Source organism: Mobula birostris, chromosome 7 (assembly GCF_030028105.1).
Source record: "Mobula birostris isolate sMobBir1 chromosome 7, sMobBir1.hap1, whole genome shotgun sequence".
NCBI classification, from domain to species: domain Eukaryota; kingdom Metazoa; phylum Chordata; class Chondrichthyes; order Myliobatiformes; family Myliobatidae; genus Mobula; species Mobula birostris.
Genome location: NC_092376.1, coordinates 38830566 through 38853081, shown reverse-complemented (window position 1 = coordinate 38853081; position 22516 = coordinate 38830566). Strand labels below are relative to the sequence as shown.

The following is a 22516-nucleotide window of genomic DNA, read 5'->3' as shown; positions in this document are numbered from 1 at the left end:
GTACACTTAATCCTACTCTGACCCAATAAGCAGTTCCTTTTCTGACAACATGAGCAATACTGTACCAATTAACATCTGGACATGCTTCTCACTTTTCTGTACTCCTTATTTTCACAGATATTTCCATAAATTCCAATACTGTGCTTATTCTCCTCATGTACGGAGTTGTAAACCAAATACAGATGGCATATCTTCTTTTGAAGACCTACTAGCAAACATTATCCTCAGAGTTTTTGTTTGGATCATAGCTTGTCTCACGTGTTTTGGAAACCTTTTTGTCATTTTTATGAGGTCGTTTATTCAAGCTGAAAATAAACTTCATACTATGTCCATAAAAATTTTATGCTGTAAGTATTACCTTTTGGTTTGAAGTGTCTTGTAGAAACCTAGTAGATAAAGCTTTATTCTTTCAGCTCTTTACATTAGCTTGCCATCTATCACTGAGTAAGACAGGACCTAACTTCCACACTTGATGCAAGTGTTTAGGAAGATGCCAGAAATAGATTTTGACTTATAAACATTTAGTAAAAGGAGGAAGCAGAGATAGAGAAGGGAATAGGAATATTGTTCATTAAAACATGTGGCATCCTTCATCAAAGAGGAACCTTAAATAACTTTGGAAACTGGTAGGTCAAGTGCAAGGATTGGATATTTGAAGGATGACAGTGTCAGTAGCCATATCAAGAAACAAACTTTTCTTTACCAGGAGTTAAGAAACTTATTTCCCATAATATTATCTTATGAACAATGTCTTAATTATCACTGATTTAATATTGGTGCACACCTATGTAACAATGGTCAGATTGTAACAGAACAGATATGAAATTAAGAAAGGTGTGTCAGTTTCCAAGGATTTAAATTCAGTTAAGGATGACTTCACTGGAATTTGCTTTGTACTACTGTCGCGAAACAACAGATTTTATGATGTACGTCAGTGTTAATAAACCTGATTCTGATCTTTCTCTCATTCTGCCTTTGAGTGCATGAGAGTAATCAACAATAGTAAGTTTGTAAAACAACGAAGAATAGAGCAAATAAATATGTGCCCTTCCTGTGTAACAGAAGGATATAAAAATGTGACAATAACAGAAAAAAAGAATACAAGCATAAGCTTCTGAAAATTATCAAAAACAGCACTTAAGATTTTTCAAACATAATAAGTGACTAAAATTTATGTGAGCACTTTGAGAGCAAAGGTAATTGGAAATTGGAAAACAATGGACTTACTTCATAGCTGCTTTATACACTTGGGTAAATTAATATGTTCTTAAGAAACTAATGAGATTAAATTTAAGCAAATCTCCAGAACTGTTTGCTCTATAAGCCAATATATTAAATAAGTCTTGAAGAAATGTTGATGCAGCTGCCAAAATCTTCCAGAGTTCTGTTAATTCTCGAGTTGTCCCTTTTGAATAGAAAACCACCAAACTCATGTCAATTTTTAAAAAGGATAAAAGAGAAAAGTGTTGGACTTATTACCCTGGTGTTCATTTCAGTGAAATTACTACAGCCTGTTATTAGGAACAGAGTGCGTGTGCAATTGGACTTTACTGGATTTAGGCCACAGAAATATAGCCCATGAATGATGTATTGATCTGGGGGGGCGGCGGGGGGGGGGTGCAACATAGAATCACCAGAATAATATTGGGTCAGGTTGGGCTGATAAGGGAAGAAATTGCATAGCCTTGTGTTTTTTTGGAATATGAAAAATAAGTAGTAATCTCATTGGAGTTATTGAAAAGATATCTGAGGGATAGTATTCATTTGCACTTGGAAAGGCAAGAAATAATCAATGTACAGTTTTTTTTAAAGAGAGATCCCTTATGACCAATTTGATGCTTTTCAGAGAGAAAACAATGTATTGCTGAAGGCAGTGCAGTTAATATAGTAGACGTAACAAATTGATTCAGTGTGTGGTGGAGACAGGAAATCTTACAATATATAAGCTAAATGAGCATTTGAATTGCCAACACGTGGCCAACATATGGACCAATTGCTGGTAATTAGCATTATTATAGATAGGTGCTTGATGGTCAGCATGAATATGGTAAGCCAAAGGACCTGTGTTTCTGCTCTGACCCTAAGACTTTATACTTCAGGTTCTGTATTCACAGTGATTAAGATATTTCCCATTGTGGCAGAGGGCACAGTAAGGTTGCATAATCATAAAATCAGTCAAAAGTTAGTCAGAGGTGCTAAAAGGAAACTAACTCTTAATACCATGATAGGGGGGTATCTGGATTTTTTTTTCTCTACCCCTAACATTAGCAATTGATGTCATGTTGATTTAAAAACTTTAAAACTGAAATTGGTAGAATTTTATTGAGGAAGAGTATTCTAAATGGCGCTTAGAATTAATAAGTTATTGTTACATTTTATAATTTATTATCAAATCACATGATGGTGGGGAAAATTGTCAGCAAGATTGATTTGATTGGTAACCTGATTTAACTAAAGTTTTGAGAGATAAATACCTGTAATTTGTAATGAACATTAAAGGGTGTGCTGGTATGGTGTTAATGTATTGGAATAGCAATCATTAACCCAGGCTAGGGAGGTTATACACTAAGATTGCCTGGATGGTTGGGAATCCAGGATTGGGATTTGCTGACAAAAGTCTCCTCAGCCTACTTATTCCTAAGTAAAATTTGTGTGGTAGTGTAAATTCATTAAGCCAAAACTACTATCAGTCCAGTGTCTTGGTTGGAAAAAGCATATGTAAATGTCTTAAGCCTGATTTATACTTGAGCATACGGGCTATGTCGTAGGCCTGATTTTAACTTCTGCGTAGCCCTACGCCGCAGCAAGCGTGTGTTGTGTCTGTGTCGCTCTGCAATTCACCACCAAAATGCTAGTTGGCGGTGTGGATTCTATGCCACTGTGTTGAGTTTCTTCGTGAGAGACATGGACGAGGAAATGCATTTCAAATATTTTTGGATGTCGGCAGGTAGATTTGACGATTTGGTTCATCGTCCCCAACCATTTATTTTGCATCAGTGTACAGACATGGTGGAGAAAAGCCACCGGAAATGCATAGGAGGAAATGCGATGCTACCAAGTGGACCAATCACAGTTGTTGCAGTCTGCGTCACCGTGACGTGCGAGTTACTTTTTTGGGGAGGTGCACGTCACCCTACGGCGTAGGGTACGCGGTATCTATGGCGTACATTTGATGAAGAAGTATAAATCAGGCTTTAGTTGAAAGAAAAGGCTATGTTTCCAAAGCTAGATGGAAAAACATTGGGCTGAGTCTTTTTTCTTTATCTAAAAATTAGCAAAACGTTACTTCTTTGACAAAAATGGCAATTATTACACTTTACAACTTCTGACAATTAAATTCATCAGCAGCAATAAAATAATAATTGTTTTGGTTCATCATTTTTAGAGAACTTACATTAGTTGACTATAACAAAGTGCTTTAATATAATTGTGAATTGAGTAATGATTGCAGAGCATGATTTCATCCACAGAGTAAACGTAAAATTGCCTTCTTCCATATTGTTAATATGAGAATGCTTAGCATAGGTCTTATTTGGCATGGACGCATCAATCTCCATCTATACAGGAAAACTCAATTAAATACAGAAATTAAAATGTATTTCAGTTTCCGGATTTTCTATGATCTCTACTCAGAAGACAAATGTTCCCAGGGTACAAATCATGCTTAATAAGCCCAATGTATCTAGGGAACCTCATAGGTCATGCAAATTTGTACAATTTCTGTGTTTTAGAGCAAAGTTTTCAACTTAATATTGCTACAAAATATAATATATATAGCAAAGATGTATGTTTTGTCTCTCTTTTACATTCAAGGTGCTGATTGTTTGATGGGAGTATATTTATTCTTTGTTGGAATTTTTGATGTCAAATATCGTGGGGAGTATAACAAGCATGCACATCGATGGATGGCAAGTGTCCAGTGTCGAATGATGGGATTTCTGGCCATGCTTTCTACAGAAGTTTCGGTTTTGCTATTGACTTACCTGAGCCTGGAGAAGTATGTTGTCATTGTCTTTCCATTCAGTAACATCAAACCAGGAAAGCAACAGACTTTGATAATACTCATTATCATTTGGCTAATTGGATTTATTATTGCTACAATTCCACTCTGGAATGAAGATACATTTGGAAATTATTATGGAAGAAATGGAGTTTGTTTTCCTCTTTATGCAGACCAAATTGAAAAGGATGCTGCAAAAGGCTATTCTATTGGAATATTCCTTGGTATGAAATTTTAAATGTTTTAATGATTAGAGTCATAGAAACATAGAAAAGTACAGCACAGAAACAGGCACTTCAGCCCATCTAGTCTGTGCCGAACCATTTAACCTACTTACTCTCTTCAACCTGCACTGGAACATAGCACTCCATATCCCGACCATACATGTACCTATCCAGACTTCTCTTAAATGTCAAAATCAAGCTCACATGCACCTCTTCCACTGGCAGCTCGTTCCACACTCTCACAAACCTCTAAGTGAAGAAGCTTGCCCACATGTTTCCCTTAATCTGTTCAACTTTTGCTCTTAACCCATGACCTCTAGTGGTAGTCCCACCCAACTTCAGTTGAGAATGCCTACTTGTATTCCCCTTATAACTTTGTATACCTCTATCAAATCACTCCTCAAACTTCTACATTCCAAGGAATAAAGTTCTAACCTATTCAATCGTCCCTTTAAACTCAGGTCCTTCAGTACCAGCAACATCCTTATCAATTTTCTCTGTACTCTTTCAACCTTATTTACATCATTCCTGTAGGTAGGTGACCAAAACTCACACAGTATTTCAAATTAGGCCTCACCAATGCCTTATACAACTTCAACATAACATTCCATTTCCTGTTCTAAATACATTTCAATGTGCCAAAAGCGTCCTTCATAACTCTATCTACCTGTGACACCACTTTCAATAGATTATTGATCTGTGTTCCCAGATCCTTTGTTCTTCAGCACTCCTCAGTGCCCTACCATTCATTGTGTAAGACCTACCTTGTTTATTCCTATGAAGTGCAACTCCTTGAACTTGTATGCAGTAAATTACATCTGCCATTTTTTAGCCCATTCTTCCAGCTGGTCTAGATCCCTCTGCAAGCTCTGAGCTTTCTTCACTGTCCACTACAACCCCCAATCTTGGTGACATCTTCATATTTGCTGACCCGGTTAACCACATTATCATCCAGATCATTGATATAAATGATAAACAACAACAGACCCAACAGTCAGCCCTGTGGCACTCCACTAATCACAGACCTCCAGATAATGAGGCAACCATTTATGACCACTCTCTGGCTTCTCTCTCAAAGCCTATTTCTAATCTAGTTTATTACCTCATCCTGAATGCTAAGTGACTGAAACTTCTTAACCAACCTCTCTATCGGGACCTTGTCAAATGCCTTGTTAAAGTCCATTGCCTTGCTTTCATCAACTTTCCTGGTAACTTCCTCAAAAAAACTGGAAGATTGGTTAGACACTGCCTACTATGCACAAAGCCATGCTGTCTATCCTTAATCAGTCCATGTCTACCCAAATACTCATATATCCAGTCCCTTACAATACCTTCCAATACCATTTCTACTACTGATGTCAGACTCACGTATAATTTCCTGGTTTATTGTTAGAGCCTTTCGTAAATCGCAAAATAACATTAGGTATCCTTCAATCCGACAGTACCTCTCCTGTTGCTAAGAATGACTTAAATATCTCTGCTAGGGCCCCTGCAATTTCTGCACTTGCCTCCCACAGGATCTGAGGGCACACCTTGTCAAGACCTGGGGATTTATCCACCCTAATTTGCCTCAAGATAGCAAATACCACTCCTCTGTAATCTGTATACATTCCAAGAAGTCAAAGCTGCTTTGCTTCACTTCTATAGACTCCATCTCCTGAGTAGCAGATGCAAAATATTCTATTTGAGATCTCCCCCATCTCATTTGGCTCCATGCATGCATTACCATTCTGATCTTCCACAGGACCAATTTTGTCCCTTGCAATCCTTTTGCTCTTAACATAGCCATAGAATCCCTTAGGATTCTCCTTCATCTTCAAGGTCGGGGGAACACTTTCGACAAAACCACCACATCAGAGCAGAACCGAGAGTTTATCATGAAACACAGACCTCCACCTTTTGCCTTTTCCAAATCAGCAGTTTAGTCCTTTAGGTAAATCGAGAAGCCTTCCAATGTATGTGGCGCGCTTTAAGAAAGCCACGTCTCGCTCAGACATAGAATACTTCAATCTCACATTTCCCTCCAATACAGCTATCTTGCCCTCAGGTGCTCAGTTTTGTTCTCCAAGCAACTGCATATTTGCTACCAAGATGCTAGGTAGAAGGGGCCTTATCCCTTCATGTTTGAACCTGGCTTGGAGTTACCCCCCTCCTGTCTTGCTTCTGGCCATGGAAATGAACCTTCATCCACTTAAAGGTGTACTTGCGTGGTCTGCTGAGTCCTTCAGAAGATCATGAAATCTGTAGATCATTAAGTTGATTTTAAAGTGCATTGCTTAAAGGTAAATTACATGCTACAGATTGCAGTGGGAGTAATTCAAATGAGTTACAAACTTACCTGCACTTTGTGACCCCAAGAGAACTATCTGTCACATGATTTGTTCGTGAAGGACTTAAGATGTGCAGATGAAGGCTTTTTGAGAAAAGAAGATGCTGTCTACACCTTCTAGAAAGGAAGGACAGCAAGCAACAGACCTGGTATAATTTTTGTGTGTGCTTTTGAAGCAGGGGTGAACATTCATCTGCAGCAGTGAGATGTCAAAGATGTTCTTGAACACTCCAGCCAATTGATTGGCCAGCATTATTAGTGAAATACATCAATGTTTGACATTGAAAACAAACAGAAAAACAGGAACAATCCTTTATGCTGCCTTTGACAAAATTCCTGCTACAAATAATTTAATCCTTTTAGGGCACTTAACTACAAGTGCTGGCTGAGGAAATGAAATTTTGGGATATGCCAATTTCTGATGGCACTTTTCTATGTGCAAAGTGCAGTATCATAGTCACAAACACAATCTTCAGAGTAAGCAAATGTAAAAACAGCTTTGAGAAGGAATTACCACCTTGAAATATTTTGTCACTCTGGTCACAGATAAAGGCCAGAAAGAAAAAGATAACTGTCTCAAAGCAATTGTGATTAACTCTGCCTCCTATACTACATAGAACATCCACCAACATACCTTCTAAACCAGATTCAATATCCAAAGAACCCATTAAAAATTAAAGTCTGTATAAGAGATCATTTTTAACTATCATGTAATTGCTGATGATAGTAACTTTGAGGTGATATTATTGCACAACCCACACACAGTTGGTTAGCATGCATAAAATTTTTTAAAAGCTGCCATTTAAAATGTGATTAAGTTGACCACTGACATGCAAAATACTTATGCTTCTTAGATTGTTCTGCAGAAGTTATCTCCCAACGTTTGTCTGCATGATTTGTGCAGAATTTTGGTATGCTCATCAATAGCAAGGCATAGCTGGCTTTCTTTCTCTATCTATCTATCTATCTATTGATTGAGATACAGCATGGAGCCACATCACCTGTTTAATCCTAGCCTAATCATGAGACAATTTACAATGACCGATTAACCTACCAAGCAGTACGTCTTTAGACTGTGTGGGAGGAAAGCAGAGCACCCAGAGGAAACCCACACAGTCACAGGAAGAATGTACAACCATCCCCACAGCCCCCAATGATCCTACGATTTCAGTCTGAGACCGACGTACAAACAGCCTTCAGGAGGGTAAACCCATGAAAAGCATCTGGTCCAAACCAGATACCTGGCCAAGTGCTAAAAACCTGTGCTGATCAGCTGGCTGGGGCATTCACTGAGATTTTTCACCTTTTGCTTCAGCAGTCTGAGGTACTCGCTTGCATCAAGCAGCCTTCAATTATACCGGTCCCTAAGAAGAATGTGGTAACTTGCCTCAAAGACTCATCCAGTACCATTTACATCTACTGTGATGAAGTGTTTTGAGAGGTTGGTGATGAAACGTCTACTCCTGCCTGAGAAGTGACTTGGATCTGCTCTGGAGCAACAGGTTCATAGCAGAGGCCATCTCATTGGCTCTTCTCTCAACCCTGGAATCTGGACAGCAAGGATGTTAACATCAGGCTGTTCTTTATCAACTACAGCTCAGCATTCAATACCACCATTCCCACAAATCTAATCAATAAGCTCCAAGACCTTGGCCTCAAAACCTCCTTGTGCAATTGGATCCTAGATTTCCTCACTTGCAGACCCCAGTCAGTTCGGATTGGCAACAGGATATCCTCCACAATCCCCATCAGCACAGGTGCACCACGAGGCTGTGTGCTTATCCTGTACTCTATTCGCTTTACACTTACTGTATGACTGTGTGGCTAAACACAGCTCCAGTGCCATTTTCAAGTTTGCTAATCACACCACTGACATAAGCCGAATCAAAGGTGGTGATGGATCAGCAGGTAGAAGGAGACTGAAAATCTGGCTGTGGTGCCAAAGGAGCAACCTCTTTCTTACTCAGTGTCAGCAAGACCAAGGAGCTGGTTATTGACTTCAGGAAAAGGAAACCAGAGGTCCATTGCTAGTCCTCATTGCAGGACCACAGGTGGAGAGGGTTAGCAACTTTAAATTCTTAGGTAAACAACAGGAATTCTGCAGATGCTGGAAATTCAAGCAACACACATCAAAGTTGCTGGTGAACGCAGCAGGCCAAGCAGCACCTGTAGGAAGAGGTGCAGTCGACGTTTCAGGCTGAGACCCTTCGTCAGGACTGACAGGAGCAACTTTGATGTGTGTTGCTTAAATTCTTAGGTGTTACTTTTTTGGTGAACCTGTCCTAGGCCCAACACATAAGTGCCATTATGAAGAAAACATGGCAGCACCTCTATTTCCCTAGGAGATTGCAGAGATTCAGCCTGACATCTAAAACTTTGACAAACTTCTATTGAAGTGTATCGGAGCGTATATTGACTTGCTGCATCACAGCTTGATATGGAGTCACCAGTGTCCTTGAACAGAAAATCCAACACAAAGTAGTGGAAACAGCCCCAATCCATCATGATCAATACTCTCCCCACTTTTGAGCACATCTACATGTAACACTGTCACAGGAAAGCAGCATCCATCATCAGGGGCCCCCAGCACCCAGGACGGGCTCTCTTCTCACTACTGCCATCAGGAAGAAGTCACAGAAGCCTCAGGACTCACACTGCCAGGTTCAGGAACACTTAATACCCCTCAGCTCTCGGGCTCTTGAACCAAAGGGGATAACTTCACACAGCTTCACTTGCCCCAGCATTGAAATGTTCCCACAACCTATGGACTCTTCATCTCATGTTTTTGATATTTATGGCTTATTTATTTATTATTATTTCTTTCTTTTTGTATTTGCCCAGCTTGTTGTCTTTTACACACTGGTAGAACACCCAAGTTGGTATGGTCTTTCATTGATTCTGTTATGGATTTATTGAGGCTGCCCACAGGAGTTATATATGGTGACATATATGTACTTCACTAATAAATTTAGTTTGAATTTTGAACTTTATCTGGTGACTACTTCAGCTATTCTTATAATCATCTGCTGGAATTGGTGGGTAGGGGTAGCATAATAACTCTCCTGTGTTGACACGTGGCCATGTGGTTAAGGTGTCGGTCTAGTGATCTGAAGGTCGTGAGTTCAAGCCTCAGCTGAGGCAGCTTGTTGTGTCTTTGAGCAAGGCACTTCACCACACATTGCTCTGTGATGACACCAGTGCCAAGCTGTATCGGCCCTAGTGCCCTTCCCTTGGACAACATCGGTGGCGTGGAGAGGGGAGACTTGCAGTATGGGCAACTGCCGGTCTTCCATACAACCTTGCCCAGGCCTGCACCCTGGAAACCTTCCAAGGTTGCAAATCCATGGTGTCACGAGACTAATGGATGCCTATTAAAAAATTCTATGAAATAAGGCAGTTCTTGAGCTGTTTAGTGTTGGGGATCTGATGATTAACAACATCTGCACAAAACCTGATGGAAATGCTTCTGTGTCAACTAACATGAACAAATAGTATGACCTGGAGCTTAAACATTTTCCATCCATTTTCCCAGCTTAAGTGAGGTTGCTCTACCCTTTCTGCCTACCAATGCAATTGTGGTCTTGATAATGGATTACACTTCTCCTAGTAACTCTTCTATGACCTTACCACAACTGGTGACCTTACCAGGACTGCAATACACCTGCCTGTATCATTTGTAGGCTCATTAGTAGATGCAGATTTCTTAATCGCAATGAAGTAACAGCCTGGGAGCAGTTACCAGTTAGTTTATTGCGGGAAATGCTGCATAATAAACACATTATGATGTGTGCCAGCTGGATATTGAGAAAATAGAGACATCTGCGTTGATATGCAATGCTGCAAGGTAATGTATGTTTTATCAATGATCCTTATGTCAGAGAGAAACCAGCTCTACCTGCTGCTTTCTGGTAAAAGGGAATGAAATATACTGATTTTTTTTGTATTAAAGAAGTTATCAATATCCCTTGCACAATAGTGATTGACAAACTGTATGATGTTGCAATCATCAGCAGTTCCTAATTCCACACTGTAGTAGATCTTCTTTTCTGTTCTTTCCCCTTTTATCTGTTGCATCAGCTCCAAACGTTCTGTGTAGTTTTCATTTCTTTTTCTAGTTCTGTATTTAGTGTTTATTTCTTTCTTACAGGATCTCTGCTTCTTTTCTTTCATATTGTTTATGATTGGAAACTTTGAAGTTCAATTATGAGCTTTCTAAAATATTAGCTGTCCCGAACTACCATATTCATTAAGCATTACAGGCACTGAATAATCCCTATGCCATCTGTTGTCATCATTTTTGAAAAGCTTCTGTCAAAGCCCAAAATATGAAAGTGAGTTCTCGGAGAACACTGTCAGCATGTCACCCATGCTCTATTATCTTTTCTATGGTGCTACTAGCCTAATCCTAGAGCCTACAAAATAAAAACTCTTCAGTCCAATTCTCTTTTGAATGCACACTGAACATGCACACATTGCATGAATTGGCTGCCTATTTCAGAAGTCAATAGCACTCTGATTACTTGTTCTTGGAAATCAGGGATATGTCCTATTTAACTGCATGCAGATCCTCTGTTCTATTTATTCCATTTTTTATTTGCTGTAATCTACTTACTTGGAATGGCAGTCATTAATTCAAATACTTCAATCAATTCTTCTCCAATGCCTCTGCTCTTCAACAGGAAATAAATCCTATTACATCAACAGTTATTTCTCAGGACTTTTTCCAAAACCTTTGTAATACTTAATTTGAATAACTTTTCATTAGCAGTTATTCAAATTCTTGAAGCTCTAGCTACTTTTAACTACTAAATATTTTCTAATTATATGTGATCGACTACAGATACAGAAAAAAAAAGACTGGCACACAGACCTGAGTTGCTCCGTCCAGGAGTGTGAATTCTCAAACCACACCCTTACACAGATAGATTTAACCCATCTTCTCCCACTCATCCCCACCGCACACACACAAACACACTCTATACCATCAACCACACCTTCATTCTAGCATTAATATTTTACCCTTCTATCCCACCTCTTCACAAAGAGGTCAAAACTCCTAACCTAGTGAAAAGCTTACTGCCTCTTTTCTAGTAAGACTGTAACCAATAGAAAGGTACCTCCAACAAGGGTGGTGGTCCTTCATAAGTTCAGAATTTCACCAGGCTGAGGGAAACTGTTCTTCACCTCATGATTAGAGGGATCAAAGAGTTCCAAATGATGTCAGTAATTGAGGGTATAAGACATATGCTAAATAACTTTACTTTTAATGTTTCATTTTGATATCTATATCTTTTTATGATTTGATCTGCAGTAGACAACTCATGAGCTGTTGCAAGTTCAGTGGAAGAGGAAGGGCTTGAAGATGAAGACTATCGTCATATATTAACATACCTGACATCCATAGCAACAGCTCGGATATGGGTATTGTGACAGGCAAGCAATTTAGGTTAGATAAACACAGATTAAAAGTAGATACATTTAGCATTCAGAGGTTGTAAGTCTGCAAAAGGTTTGGGAAATCTAGTGCAGAAGCTTGCAGGAAGGGGATCAACACATCTGTACCATCCAGAAGATGCAGATAAGGACTAGGAGAAGGATGCTTTCTGACACAAAAGACTGCAGATGCATGGGTGTAATTGGGCAGCACAGGCTCTTTGGGCCAAAGAGCCTGTTACCAAGCTGTATCCTAAATAAAATAAAAGCATGTACACCATGACTTTTCTTAACAACCTTATGTAACTGTTCTGCCAGGAATCTATTACATTCATTCCAAGATGCTTCCGTTCCTCTAAACTAAAATGTGCTACCTCGAAGTTCTGTGGATTGAATTTACTTGCTATTTTTTGGCCACCTGACCAAGACATTCATATCTTCCTGTAGGTCCAGAATACGTCCTCACTATTAATTGCAGTGAGACCTATGGCATGATCTGCAAACTGCTTAAACATGGCCCCCACATTTAAACCAAGATTATTGACATGTCCCAAAAAAGACAAGTCCTGGTCACTTCAAAACTCTGTTGCATATAGCCCTACAATCTCTAAAATCTTTATCAATTATTACCTTAACCACTCTACAGGTTAAATTATGATTTTTTATAAAGAAAAGTCACTGGAATTTCTTTTTTCTGTGCTCTTTAAATATATGTTCTCCTGACAAAATTACAGTAAATATTGTTTACTGTGATTCATGCATCCTTCCCCAGATGCTACACATCAACAGAAATGGTATTGTTAATAAACATTCTGCATAATATTTTATAGTGTTTTACATGAACCTCTGCATTTCTCAAAGCGCTTTACAGCCAATGAAGTCCTTTTGGAGTTAGAAAGGGATGTGACTGAAGATTTGTTCAGATCAATGTTCAATTTTCAATATAAAGCTAGTTAAATTTTGTTGCTAGCCTAATTTTTTCATTCATAGATGCATAACGAAGTTTAATTCTGATAAGATATGAGTTTCTGTTTCTAATGTATGCAAGACCTGAGACAGGAAGAATATTGATCAGTAAGTAGAATTGAAAAGGTGGAGATTATGATGAGATGAAAGGTCTAAATGTAGGAATTGGTAAAGGAGAGGAGCATTTTTCCTAGCCAACTTTGCAATTTGTGGCCTTTAATAGGTTGTGTTCCCTCAGACAGCTTTTCTCCGTCAAAAGAACAACATAAAAACCAACAAAAAGATGAGAGGGAACCAAACTGAAATTTGAGGAAAGGTGACCAAAAGAAACAGTTGCATGAAAACATTAGAAGTATCTCAGAGAGTGGCAGAATTCATTTGCATTGCAAAAATGGATTAAATCCATGTTTTTTTAACATTACCATGAAATTGTCTGTGTATCCTTGGCTTACTATAAATAAACGCTCCAGCAGGACTGATCGGTCCATTATAGAATAGTACAGCACAGTACAGGCCCTTCGGGCCACAATGTTGTGCCAACCCTCAAACCCTGCCTTCCATATAAGCCCCCATCTTAGATTCCTCCATATACCTGTCTAGTAGTCTCTTAAACTTGCAGCTATGAAGATTATGAAGTGACATAAGAAAGAGCCTAAATAAAAGTGACTAATATAAATTAAATCCTTAGCCAACAAATTATTTCTTTTTTTTTTCAGGCTTGAATCTGATTGCCTTCATCATAATTGTCTTCTCTTACTTCAGTATGTTTTATTCCATTCGCAAAACTGGAATCCAGACACCAGAAATGAAAAGACGTATTCGAAGTGAAGTTGCAGTGGCTTACAGATTTTTCTTCATAGTGCTCTCTGATGCCTTCTGTTGGATCCCTATTTTTCTCTTGAAATTCCTTTCATTGATTCAGGTGGAGATTCCAGGTATATTTTAACTACAAATGGAAAATAAGTGTTTAGCTACAAAAATATTATGGGGAACTGTTATATGTCACAGAGATATGTATTTGGTATATCCTATCAAGAAGTACTTGACGAATTCCTGCAGTGGTGCAAAATCATTCAAAAATTGTTATACAAAACACAGAAAATTTCAGGGTTATTTGATTGACTTTCCAGCATTATTCTTCTTATTTATGCAGCTTGTCCAATTATGTTGGCATAGTCTGATGATAAAATTCCAGCAACTTTTCCAAACCTGTTTTAAACATACAATTTATCACTAACATGTTTCTCTCTCTCTCTATTACAATTATTAATAAGGACATGCAAATTTCCAATCAAATTCCACAATTCCCAAATCTAGAGACCTCAAGAAAAGCTTGATTTAATGTGGCTGTAGTTTTCTTACCAACCTTGTTAATCTGCCTAGGATGTGGAATATTAGTGCAAGACCTTTTCTTTTAAAGTTGTTCATTGATATAGCTTACATCAAAAAAACATGATAGTATAGCTAAATATAGTGGGTTCCAGTTAATTGGGACACATCAGAACCAGTACATTTTGGCCTAATCAGGCAGTTGCCCTAATTAGCTGAAATTGCATGGAGATAGTTACAAAGACAAACTGAGTAACAAATTATGTATTTAAATGAAATACAAAATAAATTAGAACACTACCAACAGTATTATAAAACTGTGTTTTAGTACCTAATACTTATCGATGGAGGAATTCATCTGTATCACATTTTTTTGACTGTAAATGAACAAAATCAGTGCAGACTATGGACTGCCTTCATACAGTGCTGACGACGATTGTATTCCTCAAACCTTCATTTACATTATAACACTTAATATGATGTTCATACCTTCAAATACTTCATAGTACCTAACTTATTGAAGTATGAAATCATTTCATTTTCACTCCTGGCCGTTTCCGGCATTTCCAAGCCTGAATGCTTGAAACCACAGTGAGTAAAAAAAAAGTTCTGAATTGCCTTACTGCTTATTCCTCGCCAACTATCAGTGACCAAAATTGCTGCTTTTTGAACACAAATGAGTGCAAATGATGCTATTTAAAAACATGACAGCTTGGTGTAGTGTCTAACTACCACATAAGTGCATTTGAATGACGCTAGTTAGAAACTGTTCAGCCCCAATTAAGCAGATTTATGATCCAAATAAGTGAAGGGAATCCTGGCTAATTTCTCAATTAGTTTTTGTTCTCTCAGAGTTGTCCCAAATAAGTGTTGGTGCAATTAATCTATGGCCCAGTTAATTGGAATCCATTGTATTAGCTGAAATCCTGTTGCTGAAATTCACAATCAAACTGTATCAAAATAAACTTAATGAGCTTTACTATAGAGACACAAGACACCGCAAATGCTGAAATCTAGACCAAAAACTAGATGGCTGGAATAACTTACCTATAGCTGGTCAGGCAGCATTTATGGAGGCAAAGAGACGGTTGAGTTTTCGAGTCAAGACCCTGAATCAGGGCTGAGTCTGGAGCATAAAGGGAAGATAACTTGTATGCCGAAGTAAGAGAGAGGAGTGAGACAGAGGTGGCAGGTAGAAACAGATGAAGTGGGAATAATTGGCAGATGGAGCCAATTGGGGGTAGGGGAGAAAGAGAGAGGGTAAAGGAAAGATGGACTAAGGGAGAACAAACCCAAGTGGCTAGATATTTGGATGATAGAAAGAACCAGATGGCTGAGGATAATTGCTAGTAATGAATGGTAGAAGGATAGCAATGGTGAAAAGGGGGGAGAGAATGTGGGTGGAGTGGTGGGAGCAGAAAAAGAACAAAGTGTTGACTGAAATTGGAAACTATCATAGAATGGTGGTTCCCACCTACTCATTCCTGTCCCCTGACACATTCCCTGCAATTGTAAGAGGTGAAAACACTTGTTCTTTCACCTCCTTCCTCGCCACTATTCAAGAACATAACCAATCTTTGTAAATGAGGCAGAGATTCGTATGCATCTTTTCCAACCTGATCAATTGCACTCAGTACTCACAATATGGTGAGACCAATTTAGACTTGGCAACCTTTCTGCAGAGCACTTACTCTCTGTCTGCTGAAATGAAATTCATCTCTATAGTTCAAGTTCAAGTTTGTTGCCATCTAATTGTGTGTGTGTGTATATATATATATATATATATACACACACAACCAAAGAAAACAAGGTTCCCCCAGATCATGATGCATGACTACAACACATATCACAGACAGCACATACCGTAAACCAAAATATTATACTATAAATAATAAAGTGCAATTCAAAATGCATGTAGTAAAACTCAGCACAGGTACACAGTAAGCAGCTTGTTGTCTTACTGGCAAGACCTCAGTGGTGGCAGGGAGCAGTCTTACACAGCCTGAGGGAAGAAGCTGTTACCCAGTTTGGCAGTCCTAGTCATAATGCTTCTGTACCTCCTTCCTGATGGTAGTGGGTCAAAGAGATTGTGAGATGTATGGGAGGAATCCTGAACAATGCTTTGGGCCTCTCGTCTGCTGCACTCCTAGTAAATGTCACAGATTGGTGGGGGGGGGGGGGGGGAGATACCTCGATGATCCTCTTGGCAGTTTTTAATTGTCTTCTGTAGGGTTTTGCAGTCCGATGCCTTGTAGCTTCCATACCATACCAACCAGACAGCACACTCTCGATGGTGCTCCTGTAGAAAGTTGTTAGAATGGGGGCAGGGAGATTTGCATGCCTCACAAAGTATAGACTGTCTTCTTGACTAGTGAGGAGGTGTTATGAGTCCAGGTTAGCTTGTCTGTTATATGCACACCAAGGAACTTTGTGCTCTCCACTGTCTCCAAGGCAGAGACATTGATGTGCAATGGAGAGCAGTCAACCTGTGCCTTCCCAAAGTTCACAATCTTTTCTTTTTTTCTCATCCATGTTGAGACTCAGATTGTTGTTCTTGCACCATTTGACAAGCCTCTCTCCTCTCTGTATGCCAACTCACCATTGTTGATGATGATGTCAACCACTGCAGCAGTGAACTTGATGATGCAGTTTGAGCTGAATCTGACAATGCAGTTGCAGAGCACACAACCCTGAGGGGCGCCAATGGAGCTTGATGTTTACTGCCAACTTGGACCAACTGGGATCTTCCCATTAAGAAGTCCAGAATTCAGTTGCAAAGAGGGGTATCCAACTGAATGTCCAATGAGGACAGTTTACCCACCAGCCTGTGAAGGATGATCACTGATCTGAAGTTAATGAACAATATCCTGACGTATGAGGCATAATTTTCTAGGGGAATGGGACAGAGTGGAGGTCTGAGGCTATGACATCATCAGTGGACTGGTTTGAGTGGCAGGCAAACTGACAAAGATCCAATGTAGCCATTTTATATGGTCCATTACCAGCTGCTCAAAGCTTCTCATGATTGTTGAAGTCAGTGTCACTAGGCAGTAACCATTTAGGCCAGTTACTATTGCTCCCTTGGACACCATAATGATGACTGTTTTAGATATTAAAGATGCCCATGAAGACCTCTGTTAGCTGGGCTGCACAGTCCCTCAGCACCTGACCAGGTATTTTGTCCAGCCCTGCAGCTTTGTGTGGGTTGTCTGGCTAGGGTTCTCCTCACCTCAGTGCAGCCAAACAGCATGTCTGTTCCTCAGGAAGAGAGGGGGCTTTCCTCAATATCATATCATTCAGTTGGCTAAATCTCACTTAGAAAGCATTCAACCTGTCAGGAAGGGTGGCAATAGACAATAGGTGCAGGATTAGGCCATTTGGCCCTTCGAGCCAGCACCGATGTTCACTGTGATCATGGCTGATCATCCACAATCAGTATCCAGTTCCTGCCTTATCCCCATAACCTTTGATTCCGCTATCTTTAAGAGCTCTATCCCTCTCTTCCTTGAAAGTATCCAGAGACTTGGCCTCCACAGCCTTCTGGGGCAGAGCATTCCGTATATCCACCACTCTCTGGGTGAGAAAGTTTTTCCTCAACTCCATTCTAAATGGCCTACCCCTTATTCTTAAACTGTGGCCTCTGGTTTCTGGACCCACCCATCAGTGGGAACATGCTTCCTGCCTCCAGCGTGTCCAATCCCTTAATAATCTTACATGTTTCAATAAGATCCCCTCTCAGCCTTCTAAATTCGAGAATATACAAGCCCAGTCGCTCCAATCTTTCAACATATGACAGTCCCGCCATCCCGGGAATTAACCTTGTGAACCTACGCTGTACTCCCTCAATAGCAAGAGTGTCCTTCCTCAAATTTGGAGACCAAAACTGCACACAGTACTCCAGGTGTGGTCTCACCAGGGCCCTGTACAGCTGCAGAAGGACCTTTTTGCTCTTATACTGAATTCCCCTTGTTATGAAGGCCGACATGCCATTAGCTTTCTTCACTGCCGTTGACGTGCAGAGCGGACTTGTAATTGATTATGGTTTGTATACCTTGCCACATGTTCTGCGTGTCCTTGGTGTCACAAAGGTGACACTTTGTAACAGTTATCTTCACCTTCCAAAAGCATGTTATTCTAGCTCCTCTTCCTATTCTCACATTGATCTGTTTGTCCTCAGCCTTCACTGCCTGTGAGGCCAAATGCAATCTAGAACTAATCCTCATATTCTGTTTGGATAGCCTACAATCCAATGGGATGAACATTGAATTAATTTTCCAGTATAATATTCTCAACACAGCTTCCCTCCCCCGCATGGTTCCAATTGCCCATCATTCCCACCCTTCATCTGATTCCATTGATCTGAAAGTCTCCCTCTCACTGCAATATACTGGGCTATATTTATATTCTTACTCATGATGCAAGTCTCAACCCAATATGTCAACCACCATCTGCCTCCTCCTACCAAGTTTTGTTTTTCAAAAGTACTTTTTGAGCATTTACTGTGGTTGAGTGGGAAATCCATTTTAAAGCAAATTTTTGGTTTTGGTCTTTTAATTAATGTTTACTAAAAATAGAGGCATTGGGTGAAACTCAAAAAAATGCTGATGCTGAAATATGAATCAAAAATAGAAAATGCTGGATCCACTCAGCAGATCACATAACAGTTATGGAAAGATAAATGTTTCATGTTGAAGTCCCTTCATAGGATAAATTAGAAAACAAGTTTGGAGCTTTTCCCATATCAGTATTTCAAACAATCAAATTATTTATTATAGCTTTGTTGGCAAATATATTTCAGAACACCAAAATTGTAAAATATTTAAATGTATTTATATTGGTGATTCTTGATATTTTTTAGGAACAATTACATCATGGGTGGTTATATTTATACTTCCAATAAACAGTGCTTTGAACCCGATTCTCCATACACTCACAACTACTTTCTTCAGAGAAAAAATGAAACAATTTCTTTGCAAGCATTCATGTAAAGGAAAGGACACATGGACAGAGAACTCTTCAAAACAGTCAACATCATCACTTAAATTTAGATTTTTAAGAAGGATATCTGCTTTGGAAGACATGCTGACTTCAAGACATCGCTGACACTTTGGGACATTCTTACCACTGAATGTGGAATTACAGTTTACATGGAAAGCAAGGTTTGTTTTTTGTTGGTGTTTCGACAGTATTCCTCAAATGTACAATTTGAAAAAGGAAGACGGCTCTGGAGATAATGTAAAATTAATTCACAAAGCTTTAAAAACAATATTGTTGTTTAGTATTATTATCTTCAGTTTGAAGATAGAAGTTCAACAGAGGATAAAAACAGAATTCATTTTTGTTTGCATCAAAATATGTTAAATTAATGTGTCCATACTTCAAATTACAGTTCTTGAAATTCTTCTAAAATGATTAGGGAGTGAGAAAGAATAAGAAACTTGCCAATTATTCAATTGTGATATGTTGCACCAGATCAACTGTTTCTTTGTACACTTAATGCCATCAACATTTCTTGGCTAGCAAAACCTGTAATTCCCAACTTTTGTGGAATCATAGCACAGAAACAAAATCTACTAATAATACGGAATAAAGCTTTCAAAGTTTCTGATAACATTTTTGTAATATTAACCCTAAATTGCTAAAAAAGTTCAAAGTAAATTTATTATCAAAGTACATATACGTCACCACATACAACCCCGAGATTCATTTTCTTGTGGGCTTACTCAATAAAACTATAGAGTAACAGCCAGAGTAATAACTACAGAGTAATAACAGAATCAGTGAAATACAGCCCAACTGGGGCATTCAACCAGAGCGAAGAAGACAATTATGCAATACAAAAAGGAGAAATAATAAAAAAACAATAAATTTTAAGACCATGATATGAAGAGTCCTTGAAAGTGAGTCCATTGTCTGTGGGAACATTTTAATGATGGGCCAAGAGAAGTTATCCCTTTTGGTTTAGAAGTCCGATGTTTGAGAGGTAGTAACTGTTCCTGATCCTAGTGGTGTGAGTCCTAAGGCTCTTGTACCTTCTTCCTAATGGCAGCACCGAGAAGAGAGCATGTCCTGGGTGTTGTAGGTCCCTGAGGATTGATGCTACTTTCCTGCAACGGTATTTCATTTAGATGTGCTCAATGGTTGGGAGGACTTTACCTGTGATGCTAAAATACACAACAATTTTAAATATTTTCATTCATGAAAACTTCTGTTTTTTAAAATCATAATTCTCCAGCTTTTCCCATTCTTTTTCATCTATTTGCTTTTGCTGTTCTTATTTATCATATACATGTTCGGCACAGCATTGTGGGCCGAAGGGCCTGTATTGTGCTGTAGGTCTTCAATGTTCTAGAAGTATTGTCTATTTATACATTTTTATTATTAAAAAAATAAGTTGAATATCTCCTTTTTTCCAGTTTCCTTTGCTGCATAGAGTTTGTTTTACTTGATGGTACATCCATGAGAAAAGGTAACATTAGATAGGATGCAAAATATTCCCCATTCCGTCTTATTAACCATGTAAGGTCTTGAAGATTGGTATCTTTGTGCTTAAAAACCTCAGATTATGAAGCATAACCTCACAGGAAATTATTTCAGTAACGTCATGGTAGCCTCATGGTTCAAAATAATAGACTATCTTATTGCAAGTTTTTTTCTTGAAATAATGGTTGCATATGATGACACTGTAGTAGACAGCAAGAACAGTAATTACATGTGGTGAGAGAAATTGACTCTATGGGCATAATTTATATGTAACTGCCCTTCATTCATTCCTTATGAAGATGCCCTTCTTTTACAGGTTGCTGTTTGGTTTCTCTGTTTCTAAATGAATTCTATTCTGAGTTTCATTCCTCTTTGCAAAAACAGTTAACCTGGACAGGATACATGCTTATTGGTAATTTCACTGACACATTGTTGCTAATAACTATTTTGTTTTAGAATTTTCATCCCAATTATAAATCATTATTGTACTCACAAGAATATGGTCCAGAACTAAGGAGATGTCCTTCTTCTTCAAAGAAAGAGGCTTCTCTCCCTTCACCCACATCTCTTCCATTTCGTGCACATCTGCCCTCATCCCATCCACCTACCACCCTACCAGGGAAAGGGTTCCCCTTGTCCTCACCTACCACCCCACCAGCCCCCACACCCAGCACATAATTCTCTGGAGTTCCAATGGGAGCCCACCACCAAGCATATCTTTCCCTCCCCCCACTTTCTGCTTTCCACCAGGATCGCTTTCTACACGACCCCCTTGTCCATTCATCAATCACTCTCCACTAGTCTCCCTCCTGGCAAGTGCTACACCTGACCTATACCTCCTCTCTCACTACTATTCAGGGCCCCAAACAGTTCTTCCAGGTAAGGTAATACTTCATCTGTGAGTCTGTTGGGGTCATCTACTGTATCTGGTGCTCCCACTGTGGCCTCCTGGGGACTGGGAGACTGCTTCGCCAAGCTCCAATGCTCTGTCCACCAGAAAAGGTGGGATCTCCCAGTAATCATCCATTTTAATTACACTTCTCATTCCCATTCCAAGCTGTCAGTCCACAGCCTCCTCTACTGCCACAATGTGGCCATACTCAGGTTGGAGGAGCAACATCTTGAAATCACCTACTTCAAATATTGCAATCATCAAATAATTTAATTCAAAAAAAAACTGAACACACTTTATTCAGTGCTTTCACCTTAAGACCAGAACTCTAGAACTAGTCATACCTCCAATCCATGCTGGCCTTAAACTCAATAGGAAAATTGCCAAGGTATATATTTTTTAAAAAAACACAGGACAAATCCAAATCAGCCATTTAACAGCCAATCAATTAATTAGTTAATAGAATGTGCATACCCATCAATTACCTGCTAACCAATGCTTACTTCGAGACTCAGTCTATTTAGTTCCAAAATTAATTGCAATTTTGGTTTAGAATTCATGATGTGAAAGTTTCTGCTTCTGGCATCAAGAAAACATTTAACCCTGTACTATACTAAGAACAAAATACTTCCAATGGCAGGGGTACTTTACAAGGAATGTGATTTTATTTGTTTGAGGCCATCCATTTCAGCTTGGGACATCAAAGAAATTCCTCATAATAGTGTTCTGTATTCAACTATCCTTACCTCATTCTCAATAACCTTCCTAGATCATTGATGAAAATGGGCTCATTCACTTACTGTAAGTTCACACAACATATAGACCAATTTGAACTTCATAGGTAATAAAGGATTCTCATA

The 22516-nt window shown here is 39.0% G+C and overlaps 1 protein-coding gene across 4 annotated transcripts in view; it reads left to right on the top strand.

Moving 5' to 3' along the window:
- rxfp2b (relaxin family peptide receptor 2b) overlaps positions 1-19595 on the top strand; it is a 95309-nt gene extending 75714 nt beyond the window's left edge. For all 4 annotated transcript variants that reach the window (XM_072264288.1, XM_072264286.1, XM_072264290.1 and 1 more), the window contains exons 15-18: positions 118-347; positions 3814-4224; positions 13669-13887; positions 19140-19595. In XM_072264288.1, the coding sequence (XP_072120389.1) occupies positions 118-347; positions 3814-4224; positions 13669-13887; positions 19140-19384 (1105 nt within the window). In that variant the 3' untranslated portion in view covers positions 19385-19595. The remainder of the gene's footprint in view (positions 1-117; positions 348-3813; positions 4225-13668; positions 13888-19139) is intronic.
- The last annotated feature ends 2921 nt before the right edge of the window (positions 19596-22516 follow it).